This window comes from Penicillium chermesinum (genome assembly GCF_028974085.1).
Source record: "Penicillium chermesinum strain IBT 19713 chromosome Unknown utg000001l:1.0-1975020.0:1.0-1976611.0, whole genome shotgun sequence".
Classification (NCBI taxonomy): Eukaryota; Fungi; Ascomycota; class Eurotiomycetes; order Eurotiales; family Aspergillaceae; genus Penicillium; species Penicillium chermesinum.
The window spans coordinates 1,596,848-1,612,831 of record NW_026695311.1 but is presented as its reverse complement, the minus strand read 5'-3'; the positions used below and the strand labels follow the sequence as shown (position 1 = coordinate 1,612,831).

General features: G+C 51.0%; 9 protein-coding genes across 9 annotated transcripts; 3 read left to right on the top strand and 6 right to left on the bottom strand.

The window, feature by feature from the left end:
- Positions 1 to 242: 242 nt before the first annotated feature.
- On the bottom strand, positions 243 to 988 carry N7468_000623 (DODA-type extradiol aromatic ring-opening family dioxygenase; the record flags this gene model as incomplete). Its single annotated transcript, XM_058469920.1, has 3 exons — positions 243 to 474; positions 542 to 743; positions 796 to 988. The coding sequence occupies 3 exons, from the start codon at positions 986 to 988 to the stop codon at positions 243 to 245; spliced, it is 627 nt and encodes a 208-aa protein (XP_058335951.1).
- On the top strand, positions 987 to 1,235 carry N7468_000622 (uncharacterized protein; the record flags this gene model as incomplete). Its single annotated transcript, XM_058469919.1, has 1 exon — positions 987 to 1,235. The coding sequence occupies one exon, from the start codon at positions 987 to 989 to the stop codon at positions 1,233 to 1,235; it is 249 nt and encodes an 82-aa protein (XP_058335950.1).
- Positions 1,236 to 1,823: 588 nt separating this feature from the next.
- Positions 1,824 to 2,586, top strand: N7468_000621 (uncharacterized protein; the record flags this gene model as incomplete). The annotated part of the gene is made up of 2 exons (XM_058469918.1): positions 1,824 to 2,359; positions 2,424 to 2,586. The coding sequence occupies 2 exons, from the start codon at positions 1,824 to 1,826 to the stop codon at positions 2,584 to 2,586; spliced, it is 699 nt and encodes a 232-aa protein (XP_058335949.1).
- A 107-nt stretch (positions 2,587 to 2,693) lies between these two features.
- On the bottom strand, positions 2,694 to 4,506 carry N7468_000620 (Zn(II)2Cys6 transcription factor; the record flags this gene model as incomplete). The annotated part of the gene is made up of 2 exons (XM_058469917.1): positions 2,694 to 3,356; positions 3,427 to 4,506. The coding sequence occupies 2 exons, from the start codon at positions 4,504 to 4,506 to the stop codon at positions 2,694 to 2,696; spliced, it is 1,743 nt and encodes a 580-aa protein (XP_058335948.1).
- A 682-nt stretch (positions 4,507 to 5,188) lies between these two features.
- N7468_000619 (uncharacterized protein) lies at positions 5,189 to 6,115 on the bottom strand (the record flags this gene model as incomplete). The annotated part of the gene is made up of 2 exons (XM_058469916.1): positions 5,189 to 5,776; positions 5,837 to 6,115. 2 exons carry the CDS (start codon positions 6,113 to 6,115, stop codon positions 5,189 to 5,191), a joined length of 867 nt encoding a protein of 288 aa, XP_058335947.1.
- A 1,490-nt stretch (positions 6,116 to 7,605) lies between these two features.
- Positions 7,606 to 9,438, top strand: N7468_000618 (CorA family magnesium transporter; the record flags this gene model as incomplete). Its single annotated transcript, XM_058469915.1, has 4 exons — positions 7,606 to 8,142; positions 8,200 to 8,834; positions 8,885 to 9,132; positions 9,185 to 9,438. 4 exons carry the CDS (start codon positions 7,606 to 7,608, stop codon positions 9,436 to 9,438), a joined length of 1,674 nt encoding a protein of 557 aa, XP_058335946.1.
- A 421-nt stretch (positions 9,439 to 9,859) lies between these two features.
- Positions 9,860 to 11,567, bottom strand: trm44 (tRNA (uracil) methyltransferase; the record flags this gene model as incomplete). Its single annotated transcript, XM_058469914.1, has 2 exons — positions 9,860 to 10,609; positions 10,662 to 11,567. The coding sequence occupies 2 exons, from the start codon at positions 11,565 to 11,567 to the stop codon at positions 9,860 to 9,862; spliced, it is 1,656 nt and encodes a 551-aa protein (XP_058335945.1).
- A 919-nt stretch (positions 11,568 to 12,486) lies between these two features.
- Positions 12,487 to 12,870, bottom strand: N7468_000616 (uncharacterized protein; the record flags this gene model as incomplete). The annotated part of the gene is made up of 1 exon (XM_058469913.1): positions 12,487 to 12,870. The coding sequence occupies one exon, from the start codon at positions 12,868 to 12,870 to the stop codon at positions 12,487 to 12,489; it is 384 nt and encodes a 127-aa protein (XP_058335944.1).
- Positions 12,871 to 14,253: 1,383 nt separating this feature from the next.
- Positions 14,254 to 15,921, bottom strand: N7468_000615 (GMC family oxidoreductase; the record flags this gene model as incomplete). The annotated part of the gene is made up of 3 exons (XM_058469912.1): positions 14,254 to 14,955; positions 15,006 to 15,614; positions 15,694 to 15,921. 3 exons carry the CDS (start codon positions 15,919 to 15,921, stop codon positions 14,254 to 14,256), a joined length of 1,539 nt encoding a protein of 512 aa, XP_058335943.1.
- Positions 15,922 to 15,984: the final 63 nt, after the last annotated feature.

Below are 15,984 nucleotides of genomic sequence, written 5' to 3'. Positions count from 1 at the left end.
AAGCACGAGGAACAGCATACCAACAGATTTCCATTTGATCATGTACGATCGATCTAGCACCTCGACGTGGCGACGTTTCATACTCCAAAAGACAGGCCGTATTCCGAATAGCTCTTGCTCACATTCCCTTGTCTTTGGGGGATTCCCCAGCCTAAGAGTTGGCAGTCATAAGCAGAATGACCGGTAGTTAGCTATGAGGGAACCTCGGAGCATGTTTTCGAGCCCGAGGCACCTGAACTGCGCTATGCTGGGGTTTGAGCCCAGTTGAGGCTTGCTTCTGGGTATATCCAAAGCCTAACTCCTGTGTCAGATCCAGCGGCACCTGCAACCACAAAAGGAGGGTGAATATGCTCGGCGGTGGGATGCGCTCTTCGGGCTTCACTCTGTCTCATCAGGGCAATCATCTTCGCCCGACGCTCTGTCGGGCTCGAGATTACGGCGTCCTTCAGCTTGCCATCAAATGTAGAGGCACATCTATGTAACTGTTATTGACTTGAGCTGGACAAAAATTGTGGAAGTTATTGACCACGATTCTACTTACGGCATTGACTTGCCCGCTCCCCGAGTAGCTCGATAGTCGAGAAGATTGTGAACGACCATTCCAGCTCCAATGATCAAGACCTCCTCCTCTCGAAGGCTTCCCAGTGCTTGTCCTAGACAATAATGCTTTTCGTGATCCTCACTACCGTACAATGAGACCTGGACGATGGGAACGTTCAACGGATTGCTCTTCGGATTGAAAGCTGTTTGGTTGAGCAATTCGGCAAAAGGCTGGCGAGGATGTTTGCAGCATACCTGCTAGGAAGCCCATCCAGACACCATGATCTAAACTGCGGTTGACTCTCTCCACTTGTACTCCCGCGATCTCCAGCTTATCTATAATCCTCTTCGCGACCGCCGGGCTACCCTTATATGGGTACTCGTATTCATAGTAGTACGATGGGAACCCATAGAAGCCATAGATCAGCGGCGCATTTCTCCGCGACATGAACTTCAATTCTGTCTGGGCCTGCCTGCCAGTGCGCGGAGAAGACAACGACCGCTGTAGACTTCACTTTTATGGTAATTTCATATCCAACCACACCGAGCCTGCTGCAAGCAGGGTGGCTGGTATTTCCATGAAATCAGGGTCGCCGATCCCTAGAACATACACCGGTATTCTTGTGGTGCTCTTATTTCCAGAATACTCGGGTGTCATGACAGCAGAGGGGAAAGTGAATTTAGAAAACGGCTGACTGAGGGTCAGCAAATTGGACTTTTTTTTTTTTTTGAATAACAAGCGGAACACTTCCGCAAAATGATACAGTGTCCTGAACCACGAATATGCACTTTCCCCTTCTCGAGATACAATTCTTCCAGTCCGGGAATCAATCGCCCACATTCGCAGACAAGCACTTGATTTGCGGACAACAGCGGGTCCACCGCGCGGGCCCCGTTTGATGTGGGGCTAGCGCGCGCGAGGTGGGCCTCTGCCAGCGGCGTCAAGCCTCGTGAGTGGCATGTCTGAGGAAGAATTGGCGCAATCCATTAGCCTCGGAGCAATCTAAACTGCGAGACCGACTGACAGATGACGCATCCACTGCTACACGGCTTGTAAAGTCAGCTTGATTATCGAGCAACACATGACTAGCGCTAGTGATGGTAAATGGATTATGATGAAGGTGCGATCTAAGCCTGATCTATAAGAAGGAGCCCATCTTGAGGAGACGGTATTATCACACATTCCAGTTCCAATTTCTTGAGAGCAGACAAGGCCTTTGGTTCTTCACACTTCGTCTTTCCAGCCACTCCTATCCATCACCGGATTATAGCCTGAGAACACTATGTCGTCCAACCTTGTTGCCCTGATCCTCGGAGCCGGTCCCCGTGTCGGCGCGTCCGTGGCCCAAAGCCTAGCCAGCAAAGGCTACCAAATCGCGGTTGTCACCAGAAATGGTACTGGAGCTAAGACAAGCGAAGGATATCTTTCCCTCCAAGCGGACTTTGCCGAGCCCGATTCCATCCCGGCACTCTTTGAGAAAGTCAAGGCGGAGTTCAAGGCTCCCCCGAGCGTTGTTGTCTACAATGCTGCAAGTCTCACACCGCCTCCAGACGAGCAATCCGTTCTCTCGATCCCGGCGGAGCGGGTGACTATTGACTTGAATATCAACACCGTCAGCGCTCACGTCGCAGCCCAGGAGGCCGTTAAAGCGTGGGAAACTCTCCCCGGGGATGTCAAGAAGACATTTATATATACTGGAAACTTGCTGAACAAAAGCATCCTGCCAATGCCGCTCTTTTTGAATTTGGGTGTCGGAAAGTCTGCCTCGGCGTACCTCATTGGCACGGCAGACGCTCTTTACGCAGACAAGGGCTATCGGTAAGACTTGGTCGAACGCGCTCTCCTGACATCTTCTTACGACTCCGATCTGATAATTCTACAGGTTTTTTTATGCCGGTGAACGCAAGGAAGATGGAAGTGCCGCCAGTTCTGCGCTTGATGGACCTGCTCACGGGACCTTCTATGCCAGCCTGGCTAACCATGAAGGAAATATCCCCTGGGACGCGACCTTTGTCAAGGGCAAGGGATATGTCAAGTTCGAATGAAGTCTTCAACTTCTCGAAAGATATTCAGGACCTGCTGAGATGTATCTAGAGATATCTCTACCAGTAAACCCAAATCGCAGATCGTCATCAGTCTTATTCGTACACTTTCAAACAAGTAACACCGGATCACCCAAGCTCCTAAACCATGCTGCGAGATCCCACTCTTTCGTGGTCTCAGAATTCCTGTGACGCCATGCATTTTCCATGATCTCAAGGGCTCTTTGAACAGGGCCAAAGATACTTGTCGGCTGCAACCCTTTGGCGAGATCTCGGAAGCGCGCTTCTTGCCGTGAGTCACAAACACAGCCGGCGACGCAGAATGGCCAAACCATTGTCCGAAGGAGAGTGGGCGGTGATATTTCACGTGTTAATATGTCGAGGACCTTGCTGACATGGTATTGCACCTCTAGGTTCGCCGGCTGGCATCCTGATACAACAGCGGAGAGGTAGAGCAACGCAGCATGTCCCCAGACGCGGGTAACTTGAGAAGTCTGGCTTGTGGAAGGGGCAATTGATGTCCCACCCTCAACCGCGAGGAAACCAAATATGCTTGGTTCTTCAGCGACAGCAGTCCCCCGGTTGGACTCTAGTCGTGTGAGCTGCATTTCGAGTGACTCCTTGATCAACTTGGCACGCTGCACTAGGTTCATTACATCCAAATTCCCTGCCTTTCGGCATTTTTGTTTCCATGCATCCAGGGCGGCAACCTCTCCGATCTCTAACAATACCCAGTTTTGGCACCCCACGGCAGTCTCCAAGTTGATAGGAGCCTGTTGTACGGCAGTGTCCCCCCAATAAACACCCGTTGAGTGAATGGGTCTTTGGTTCCTCTTGGAGCACAGTAGAAGAAATGATGTCGTCTAAGATCAGCAGCGCGGAAGCGAAGCGAAATGCAGCCTGTTCAGCACTGGGAATCGGCACGTTCAAAGTAGGTGTAATGCAGGTTGGAGGCCCTAGCAAGTTCAACACTGCGTTGAAGCTTGCCGTGGGTCCAAACCCGGGACCGAAACCGACATACTCTAGGAGCTGTTTGAAGATAGCCAGAGAGGCAGTGATGTGGACTTGGCAATTCTTGAAACTCAAAATTGCGATTTCGTAGCGTTGTAGATGCATGATGCTTGCCAGTATTCTTGCAGCACCGTGAATATGGTCCTTTATATTAGAATCCAAGAGGACCTGGATAGCGCGTCGCAGCGTTTCAAACGCGTCTTTTGTCTTCATGGCCGTGATCTCACAGATACGGGCATGGTCAAAGGCATTCCGCGTGAGTGAAAAGAAATATGAGCTCTGGCATAACATGGCCTGTTTTGCAACGGGGCTGCTATTCATCATCTCGAGGATCCACGCCTTGCCACCTTCGAAGGCTGAGGGGCGATAAAACGGAAAGAGGAACGGAACCAAAGTGTCGAGGTAAAACATGAGGAATATATTGTCAGACCTGTTCCACAGTACCTGTTCCGTTTGGAAGGAAAGGCAGCCCGGCCTGTTTTCCTGCCAGGGACTGATTTCCGTGGAGCTGAGACCCGTGTCCTCACTTGAATTACTGGAATTCACCGTGAGGTCGTTCGTCTGGGAAACCTGACCCCTGGAAGGCATGGGAGGCATCTCTGATACCCCGTCAGAAACGTCAGTGCTAGGAGGAATATTATGAATGCCGGCAGAATTGACCACACGTTCCCAACGGCGACGATGGGCATTATCTTTCACCTGGCGCTTGATTCTCTGGGCCATCTCTTCTTGCTGGACCCCAGCGTCCATCCATTCGGGTCTTTCTTGGTTATAATAGCATGTGATATACAGTGCAGCGCATGCGTCACATACCGGCTGCCTCTCATCGCATTTCTTCCGTCGGAGACGACATGTCCAGCATCCGTTGGAACTTCGGTTCATTTGAGATAATGATAACCCATCCGATTCCATTATGGGAGCTGATGCTTTCTTTCCCCACGGAGTCGAACGCGACGAGGACCTCAACTGTGAGTCCTCAGAACGTTGTGAGGGTCTCAATCAGCCCTGGAGGGTGCGTGGCTTGTGACATAAGCATGGGCGGGGGGCGCGGCATAAGTTACTGAGGGACGGAGTTTATGGTTTTCCCTTTCACAGAGTAAGGAGCAGACAAAAGTGAGTACCAGACGAAATGAAAGCTCCATATCCACAGGCTGAGATTTGGGAAACAGAAATCACTTTGGTCATGTCGAAGTGAACCATCGCCCCACCGCCAAGGTCTTCGCAGTTAGCAATAAAGGTGCGTTCCCTTCCCCGGAGTTGACCTAGATCATCACTAATTCTGAACAGGAAGAATGTGCACCCAATTTTACATGACATACACATGTGGATGCAAGAAGCCAGCAGAATTCAACAGTGTGAAGCACGCGCAGGGACGAATGTGAAATGCGACCCAGTGCGACGAGAACAGCTGAAGTCTGCTGCGATATGTGCTCCAGTCATCTGGTGCCTCCTGGAGCACATGGAATGAGAATTGGGAAATGATTTATATGCCTAGTGAATCTTATCATGGGAGATAGCCAACCTTAGCATGTCCAGCGACGTCAATTTCTAATGCACTTTCATAATCCCGCGATTTCCACTTCCAACCCCATCGCTAGGTCGAAGGGAGCCCAAAATTGGACTGTATCATCCCATAGACGTCGCTCATAGCTTCAGACATATTCTGTATAGTGTGTCCCCGGCCTTGAGGGCCTGGGTCATTGAACGGCTGCACCGATCGGACCCCGTCCACGCCAACTTCGAGAATAGTCCCCCCCACATTCTTGGGATCAGTTACGAGTTCCAACATTGTTTGTGCAACTTTCTCGACAGGAACCCATGTGTCAGCTTCTTCGTCCAGCCAACCGACCTTTTCGGGGGTCCAAATGGCAGTTTTGACGCATCCAGGTGCGACCGCATTGATGCGATAGTTGCGTTTTGGCTCCAGATCGGCGAGAGAGCGCACAAAGCCCGAAACCCCATGCTTGCTCGCACAATACAATGGGGCGACCAAAAATGAGCCCTGCGCAGCGATTGACGATACACAAACAACAACCCCGTGGCCAAGTTTCTGGCGCTCGAAGGCGTCGATGGCAAGCTGGGTTGCTCGTATAGGATGAGTAAGGTTGATATCCAATACCTTGAAAGAGGAAGACTTGTTGGTATCCACCCCTTTGTTATAATTCCAGAAATTGGAGAATGCCTGCCATGGTACGTCGTTAGCAATCGATCATTGGCGGTTCTTGTCAGCGATAGTTCCTACCGGATCCAGAACTCCTGCACCAGGGCAGACGATGTCCAGACGGCCGAACTGGGTCATACATTGCTCGAATGCATTTTGTAATTGAGCCCAGTCCGTGACATCCGTCTGCACAAAGGCGTGCTTCGCATCACTCGGGAGGTCACTATCATCGGGGTGCGGCTTCAAGTCGGCGACAAGCACATTGCAGCCCTTCGCAAGGAGAGTCTTAACAAATTCGCGGCAGATTCCAGATGCACCTCCTGTTACTAAGGCAGCCTTGCCTGCAGGGTTGAGCGCCATGGATGCTTGGATTTGGAGACAAATTGATCTGTCGGGGTGGTTCAAGTTGGGGCCAGTGTAAGACACAGTTGAATTGAGCCCGACATCTGACCCCTACTACTTATATATCCTCATATCCCGCACTGTAAATACTCATACCCCGCACTGGAGCCTCGATATAGTGCCTCTCCTATGGTCCGTGTCCCAAGTCATGATGCAAGAACGGATTTACGTGGCTCGCAGCGGAGACGGCCGGCTCCACGGGGTGATTGTGCAAGCGGCAAAATGCTATTTGCTACAGTATTTTGCGGCTTCGAGGCTTGCTGTTTGGTTCATGCAAAGCAGCTGCAGCTAACTATGGCCATCACACCCAGCTAAACGGTAGCCCAGCCCTTCGCTACACCCCATGCGGAACCGACTGCGGAACCGACTGCGGAACTGACTGCGTACCAAAGGGACTACCACACGGCCACAACGAGCAACGAGCTGGTGATGACCAGTAGGGTTGATAAACCTTACCGGAATTTTGGTAAACTTGACCGGAATTCACTTCCGAGCGGCCACCCCACAAAAAGCGGGTCTTCTAATCGTACCTTCATCAACCACCATGCCACCAATTGGCGCTAAATCTTTTCAACACGATACGAGCACAGGGGTAGAATCCTATTAGCTATTCAAGCTATTAAGAAGCAAAATTGATCAATTTTCGAGACTGCAGCCCAAGTCATCGTACAACGCTCCGTCGCTGCCTTGCCGGCCATACAAATCACGCTAGAATACGCTTCAACGGTTATAGAAGGACAGATATTGAAGAAGAAAAAAAAGCAACTCTTTCTACAAAGAAAACTATCTCCAAAAAGGCCTCTCAGCTTTCGAGACATCTCAATGAATAACACAGCCAAAACCAGCTATCTTAGCTCTAACGCCACCCGAGACAAGGCTAGATCCGTCACCTTCTTGACCATGTATGAGGGCGTTTCCGGCATGTAGTATATGCAGAGTTGAAGGCCACGAAGTGTCTTTATGCCGTAATACAACTCGAAATTAGTTTATTGGATTCAATGGTGTTGTGGTTGAGATAAGTACGTTCTAATTATCTATATTTGGGTAGGCTGGCCCCTCGGTAGTGAATTATGTTACGGCGAAAGTACAAGATCTGATCATCTTTTTGCCTGGCTTGGCGATATTACATGAAATAATGATAAATGAAAATGGGATATTGCCCCATTGATTTTGCTTTGAAGCCGGCGTGGGTTGGAAGGCGAATATGGTCACCACTAATTTAGGACGAAACCCCAGCTTCGTCGATGACTTCGAACTCGGAACCTCTGGGGAAACCAACATGTAATTAACCCTTTCAGCACGCCTCCTGATTCCTTTTTTGCATCTATGAGCTATATCTCGAGCAAATCATTTCTTGCGGGATATACTGACGGGTCAACTTTGTTCCGAGTCGCGCTTTTTCCCGCGTCCGAAATCATCGCATTGACTGCGAGTTGACGACCCCAGACATGCTGCCACCGGTGCGGCCATCTGTGCCTTCGGCTTCGCTGCTGCGTTTTCTTCGTTCCCAGTTTGGCTGTGCGACTGGATCGTCAGCCTCCCTTGGCCCCAAGTCGTGTATTCCAAGCCACCAGACCCTCACGACACGCCCGCGGAATTCTTCGACTCTGGTCCGCCTTGGTCAATCGCGATGCAGCGCTCCGCCTAGTGCAGGACCTCTAGGTGGCCCCGTCACTCGGAGGAAGCCTACGGCGCTTCAGCATCTTTCGCCCTCCTTGACACTCACCCGGCACTCGTCCACGGTTCGCAGGCCTTTTCTTCGCCGACTTCTCGACTTCAGACGAAGCAAAACCTCCGATCTGCAAAACCAGCGTGGCCAGAGCCCTGGTGTGTCAGATGATGGAGGTGAGGGTATATTCAATATCGGGCGTGGTCTGTCTGCGAAGGCTTCGAATGAGCTCAGAATTCGATGTACCGAATTCGATTTGAACGGCGACGTCACGTTAGTCAATGGGGAGTTTCGAAAATTAGAGTTAATTGCAAAGGTATTTTTTTTTATCGGCCCTGTTCCTGTTCTCCATATACTTACCATCATGAACTAGTACGGCCTGCTCCCTCGTGACCTTCGAAAAATTGATTCGTCAACTCTGCCTCATATCCTTGTGCGACCCAGCGCTATTCTTATTAATCTATTGCACCTGCGCGTCCTCATCAAGGCCGACCGTGTTCTCGTGTTTGACGCGTATGGATCCACCGATTCCTACATGCAATCATTGTTTGTTTACGACTTGGAAGGGAAACTGCGACAAAAGAGCTCTCCGTTGCAAGCGGGTCAGCCGCTACCTTACGAATTTCGTGCTTTAGAAGCCGTCCTTATCAGCGTAACGGCTGGACTGGAAGAAGAATTCAATGGCATTAGAGAACCAGTAGTTCGAGTTCTTCGTGCCCTTGAAGAGGACATTGACCGCGATAAGCTCCGAAACCTCCTGATCTACTCCAAAAAGATCGGCACTTTCGAGCAAAAAGCCCGTCTGGTCCGAGATGCAATCGACGATCTGCTCGAGGCGGATGATGATCTCGCGGCCATGTACCTGTCTGAAAGAGCGACGGGTAGGGAACGCGAAGAGGATGACCACCAAGAAGTTGAAATGCTCTTGGAGTCTTATCACAAAGTGTGCGATGAGATTGTGCAGTCCAGCAGTAATCTAGTCACGAACATTCGCAACACAGAAGAAGTGTAGGTCACCGTGGGCTCTGTTCGTGAGACACGATGCTAACTCGAAACAGTGTCAAGGCAATTCTCGATGCGAACCGCAACTCTCTCATGCTCCTCGATCTCAAATTCAGCATCGGCACCCTGGGTCTCGCTACCGGGACTCTGTTCTCCGCTCTGTACGGAATGAACTTGAAGAACTTCATCGAGGAGTCTGACTTTGGATTCGGCGGAGTCTCCATCGCATGTTTTGCCATCAGCGCAGTAGTCTGCGTATACGGGCTGGCAAAGCTCCGGAAGCTCCAAAGGGTCCGCATGTGGGGTGAGTCGGGCGATGGCGGCACCGGACTGAGCTCTTTGTCTCCCCGGCGTAGTGCGTTTGGTCAACCGCGGACCAATTGGCGAGCCGATTCAATCGAGCCTATCTGGGGGGAGCCTCCCCGGCGAAGCGCGATCCGACCGAATTAAACGTCTCCGCGAAAATGCGGCGGCTCATGCGGCTGCCAATGCGTCAAAATATGCTGCAGCTGCAGCCTCGAGGTCGAGCGGGGCGTCCTCTGCTTCGGCATTCGAAGATTCTTTGCGCACTGATAGTATCAAGACGAATCCAAAGGACAACCATGCGTAAGGGGATAATTCCAACTCGAGCTCCTCAGGCTTATGCTATAGGGGCTGCTATGATGTTGTACATCGTTCAGCGTTCTTTGTTTTCCGGTGCATGGCGTTTTCATGGTTTTTGATAGACGAGGCTGGTCTCCAGCCATTATTCCCATGTATATTACTCCTACAGCTCTTCTCTCCAAGCCTCCGCTCTGAGAATAGCAGCCGACAAATACAATCCAAGCTTCATAATGCCATAAATCTCTTTTCACATTTCAGGTTTCGTCTCGTAGCATACTGAAAGTCTGTTGTTGGCAGTTGGCATCTTCGAGCCGTGACGGTGTTTGAAATCTGCCCGACGCCGGTAAGTTGGTGGCCAGGGCAGGATGTCGTCAGACCGACCTGGGGGAGTTTCCACGACGTGATCAAAATTCTCTGTTATTGTCGAATCATGATCCATGTGCTTTATCTGGTTTTGCCTCTTCTTTGGTCAAAGTCTGGGCACGCTCTATCCACTTCCGCGCAGCTAATTCCAGCCCTCCGTCTTTAATGCACTCTTCTTCAATGATGCTCATTATCTTTTGTGTTTTCTCGGCGCCATCCCTTTCCATCGACTCTGTCGGAGACGCCTGAGATCCACCCTGATATGTTTTCTTCCACTCTTCCGCCACTCGCCGCCGACCTCCTATAACACCCATGTTGCGAGTGCTTGGGATACGGAGAAGAGTCTTCTCTACCTCGTATCCCGCTTCTTCGGCGATGCTCATAGTTTTCGCAGTCAAGGAGCCATATTGAGATTTGAGATGACCATCCTCTGTCTTCTCGTGCTCTTTTGCTGCCCTCAAAGCCCGTAAATCCCCGCTGGCGGGTTGAGCATTCTGCTCTGATGGGTCATGCTCATCTTGGCCTTCGTTCTCCTCGTTTTCGCCTTTCCGCTTTTCCCGTCTGGGTGGCGGATATCGAAAGCGAGCCCCCAAAAGCGAGTGGGAGCAACATGGAATTGAGATAAATGGCAGCGGCGAGGTCGGACACGCAAGAGCAGCCATAAGCGGCGTCCATACAGTAAGTTCGTCGGCGTGGTTAGAAATGATAAAGGTATCGGCCGCGAAGTCTCCAGTGTGGATCTCTGTCTTGATACCCTGAAGATCAGCCACATCCGCAAAAGGCTTTGGGATGTAAATCTTCTCCACCAAGCGTTTCTGTACCGATTCGGGGAAGATTCGCCAAGAATGACGCCTGCGGGCATCAAACCCCCCAGCCTGAATATCCCTCCATGATCAGAACATGAACAAGAACCCCATTACCACAAGCCACATCCACGAATCCCGGGAAGCGTGCTGTGTCGGCGTTGTCATTGGGGCTTTCTAACGGGGGGTTGACCCCGTACATGCTGCGCCAAAGCTCGAGGAGAAACGCAGTAATGGCCAGATCCTCGAAAACGTGCTTCACCGGGTCTGTCTTTTCAGCCCATCTGCTGCACAGATCACTTGCATACTGAGCCTTGAGGCGTGTATATGTATTTTGAACACGATGGCGCGGAATGAGATTGTCTTTTTCGGGGTTCTTATCAGCACCGTTGGTAATGCCGGGCTGGTATACCCAGTTTCTTGACATCTTGACATTAATGCCGTGGATCATTAATAGAGTTCGTTCCAATCTATTTGGAATTTCAGGAGTGAAAGGGAGGAAGTGTAACGAGAGAGATCCAGACTCTGATCCCTCCGGGGTGATATGGAAGTCATAAAGATAGGCGAGCCCCCGAAGAGCCGGATGATAGAAGGGCATTTCCTCGATAGACTCAACATGCGGGAGATATATGAGCAGCAAGCGCTCTTTTTGGTCACTGAATCCTGTGTTTTTTGGGAAAGCACCGTTCGACGTGTAGAAAAGACATGTTTGCTCGAGAGGTTTGTCAAGGGCTGGGTTTCGAGGAATCAACCTCCGCACCACCGTCCTGATCAACTTGAAGCCCTGTATGTCCATCGCGGACTTTGGTGCTGAGGAGCTATTCTGTGTCTCATTTTCAGTATTTCCTCGTGTTCCAAACGCCTCTTCCTTTTCTTCTGGCGTCTGCATAAGCCCTTCGCTGTCGAAGAGAATGTCTGCACGGAACAAAAGCGAAGAGGTGACATTGGGATTGGCCGTGAGGTAAACCATTGTCGCGTAGTATGACGCAGGCGAGGATTTCATATCATTCTCGCAAAGATCCGGTGACGTGCGCCATTCTTCTGCGTCCGTTGCCAACACCCCCCGATGGCTCCATGGTTTCTGCGAGGGGCTTCCCCGAAAACTTGGCGGGGTCCCCGCAGATTCTTTCGTTTGGGCATCCTGGGCCTGTCGCGAGCCCTCAGGTCTATCTACAATCAGAACCTGTTCAATTGTCCAGCTCGTGATGCACTTTGCTGCCCAAGGATTTTGATTCGAAAAGAAACGATCGAGCGGAAAAGAGATCACGTGTCAGTATATGAGCCGCAGATGGTATGCATTTTTCAAACCTGAGAAGCTGTGCCAAAATATCAGGACCAGAAAACACACTGCAATAGATGGATATGCATTTACTAGCATTTGGAGAGGCTTCTGGACTAGTAGGACGTGCGACTGGTACCATCGTGTATAGATCGCTATGCGCACTATTCTCTGGTGGAGAAATGATAGCCGAAGTTCAAGTTTATGGGAGTAAAATGGTTGATCTCCTTTTCCTCTTGAATTTTCTAAACCAGAATGGTCTTTCGAGAGCATTCGTAGCAAGAACAACACTGGTCCAGCTTTTGAAATCTATGAAAGCGGACATAGTGTATCTCGTTTAGGTACTCAGAAGGTTATATAGGATGTTCTCAATTAAAGAAAAAGGGATCTCAAATGTGCCACCCGACATTACATCTGGTTTTCTTCTTTATTCATACCAGGATCCCAAACAAGCATAAAACCACACTTCAACTTGAATGCCCAAGCCTGGGGCTAGGAGATAAAACCCCTTCAGGTCCAACTGTAGAAGACAACGCCAGTATTCAGTGAAATCCGCCAGGTGCTTAACCACTTCCCTACTAGTTTTCCCTATATAGCTTCGGAAAATATCTCAAGAGCAGGTCACCTCGAAGCTCCGCATATTATGTTTGATTCCTTTGACTCTCTTGCACTTTTGAGATGCCTTATGCAAGTCGATGCCTTTCTTGCCCGTCGAGCACGTGGCGTCTCTATAGAGCGCGATGGTGCACTTGGGGTCGACTCCCAGACTCATATAGCCAGCTGCCACCCCCTTGGGGATATCTGCGCGGCAACCTGTCGAGCCACGTCCCTGGTAGGTCGTCGCAACTCCTTTACAATGTCTGCTCGGGAAGAGCTTGAAACTCCAGGTATGTGAATTTGGATTCGGCGACTCGACAGTGAGAGGAGATGCCGCTATCAGAGCGGGGAAACAAAGTGTTGCAATTGCAGTAGTGCAGACTGCGAAGAGTTTCATGATGGATAGAAGGCCTTTGGCGTTGACTGTGTTTTGGTGGGCTAGTATGGATATGGTCGCGCCGGGGAAGACAAATAGACCTTCTGAAATGACTAGATGCAAGTTGGAGCGGACAGTTTCAAGTCTATCGACTTGCGTCGTTATGACACTGCCATCTGCACGGGTTTTGGACCACGGAACCACGCTCAGGCTGAGACTGGAAACCCAGCATACTATCTGCAAGAACATAAGATGACGCACCCAAGCTTGGTTCCGGACTTTGATTTCTTGTCATGGGAAATCCCCTGCATGATTTTGGGCACTGCTACTAGTAAGACTCGGGCCATATACCCGGTGTTGGTCTGGGCCTCTAGGACATATTGGCGAACGTCGTTATTCGTCACTGTTAAATGGATAGCAAACAATGGTAATAGGACTAGTTTTAGGCAGATTTGAAGCCCCTGCGACGGCGATATACTAGTATGTCACGGCAAGAGCCATAGACGGGAATGACAGGGGGTCACTAAGGTATAAACACCTCTCGGTCGATCCGGTGCACCTGTAGGGAGCATACAGACTCGCCGTATGCGCTATCTTCATTGGAGCTGTCAGGACTTCTTCAGTGGGCCATCTGAGCATCCACCGGAGTCCGAGGGGGACCTATGACATACAGTAAGCATTACATCATTCTCACGGGTGTTCATGAAGACTCCAAACAAATAGCAGTCCTTTTTCGTATTCAAAGAACTTTTGAGTGGGAATTTTCTGGATCCCCGATCAGTTCTATCCACTTCATCGCCGATCTCGTGGCGCATTATCTATCCTCGGCTTGACCTCCGTGGACTATTATATTTACCTTCAATGATATATGATACATAAACGATCCTCTAGATCATTCCTATCATGTAATCAGACAACTCTGATCCGCATTGATAACTGCCGATGTTTAACTGGAAACACAATAGGCTCGGACATTGTGCTTGGCGGATCATGTGGTCTATAAAGGCACAGTTTATATATGCTACCAGAGTCGAGCAAAAAAGGGCCATCCAAAGAAACAGAGTTATTGTCACGGTCCTGACTTCAAGCTTACGAATGCTTCGCATAAGTTTCGACCGACTTGGGCGGATATATGAGGAACAGCTCAAGATCCGGGCTTTTATGGATCCCCACCTTCAGTGGGAGTGTTCGAACCGTGACGACATCAATTGTGGGTATATGACGAAAAGCTGGCAGTCGATACCTCAATCGGAATTCTCAATTTAAGTCCTTCTGGTGCCCAGTAACATGGGTCATTTCGGAAAGTTATGTGCTCTATTCTATGCTGAACCTGCCGCAAACAGGCAAATATATACGGTTAAAGCTTCTCCCACTGCTGACACCTCATCCTGAATTCCTATAGAATCATATCCTCGCAACCATAAAATCCACCACGCGGGCACCAATCGCATACACAGCCTGCTGCAGATGCGCGGCGATAGGCGTGGGCAAGACACTCGCGTCCGCAACCCGCAGGTTCTTGACCCCATACACTCTGCACTCGCTGTCGACCACCATACCCATCGCACAGCTACCCGCAGGATGAGAAAAACTAATACCCACCCGCCGAACCCGCTCATCGATCTCCCGGTCCAACGAGAACCGGGTCAACGGCGGGAATCCGGCCGGCGGGCTCTCGCCTTCAATGAAGCTAGTCAGGGGTTCCGAGGTGTACACCTGGATTGCCTTCCGGATAGCGATGCGCATGGCCACGCGGTCTACTTCGGTGGAATAATAATTTGGGTCGATAATGGGCTGTGCGAGCGGGTCTCTCGAGGCGAGCGAGATAGTACCGCGGGAGATCGGGGAGAGACCGAGGATAGTAGACGAGATATGTGAGCCGTCCATCGGGGTATCCATTTCGGCGACGGTTGTACCGGCAGGGGTGTAGAAGTTCAACGTCTCCGTGAAGCAGAGGTGCGGGTTGAGGAGGAGCTGGCTGAAGGGTTCGAGGAGGTTAATGTCGTCTTTGACGATGGCCTTGCGGAGGACGGAGTTGTCGATGCCCGCGGAAACAGTCCAGTCGCTGGCCCAGCCAAGCTTCCAGATGGGATGGTTCATAGCCTCCTGGAACGGGGGGTTCAGGCCCCGTCCCGTAACTGCCATGCAAGTGGCACCGCCATGTGGTCGTGGAAGTTTTGCCCGACCTCGGGGGAGTCGACAATGGCATCGATGCCATGCTTGCTAAGATGTTTCGCGGGCCCAATGCCCGACAGCATCAGGATCTTGGGGCTGTTATAAGTTCCCGCGGATATAATGACTTCTTTCTTCGCCGTCAGCTTCAATCCGCTGATCAATTCGACGCCTGTCGCGACGGCATCTCCGCGCGAAGAGGAGGCTTTTTGGATCTTGATGCGGGCAACCGTGGATCGCGTGAGAATCTTTATGCCCTTGAGACTGTAGATCTGGTGAGCGAATTGGCGTTTCCCCTGATTGAAATTCTCGACCCGCTCCGAGATCCCCATAGGATACCCACTATTTGCATCAGAGATATACTTGACGCCATTGTTCTTCCACGCTGCCAGCATCGGTCCCCGCAACGGATACTTGCGTTCAGGATGGCTCTGTGACGGAGTAGCAGTGTACATCGTGCTAGGGCTTGCGGCCGGATTGAACGCGCCACGTTCAGTCGCACTGCGAGTCGCAGTTTTCGGGAAATAAGGAAGCAGCTGCTTGTAGCTCCAGCGCGCATCGCCAACCAGAGTCGCCCACCGGTCATAATCAGCCTTTGGACCGCGAGTCCAAGTTCCATAATTGATTGCCGTTGAGCCCCCCCAGGCCCTTCCCAGCACCCTGGTAGCAGACTCGATCACCCAGGGAAGTCTGCGGCACCGTCGACAAATTCCAATCCAGCTCCGACTTGTGTGCCATCATTGCTTTCAGCGGCTCTTCGGTGGCCGAGTGGCCGACAGTCTCCTCACCGGCCTCGAGGACCAGGATCGATGCCGTTGGGAGCTTCTCATGGAGCTTAGACGCGATCACGCAGCCTGCAGTGCCACCGCCGACCACGATATAATCGTAAGAGGTCGCCATGGGCGCGATAGCGAAGTCTGAACTGGAACTAAAGGGGGAGGTGGGGAGGAATGGGGGGCTGAA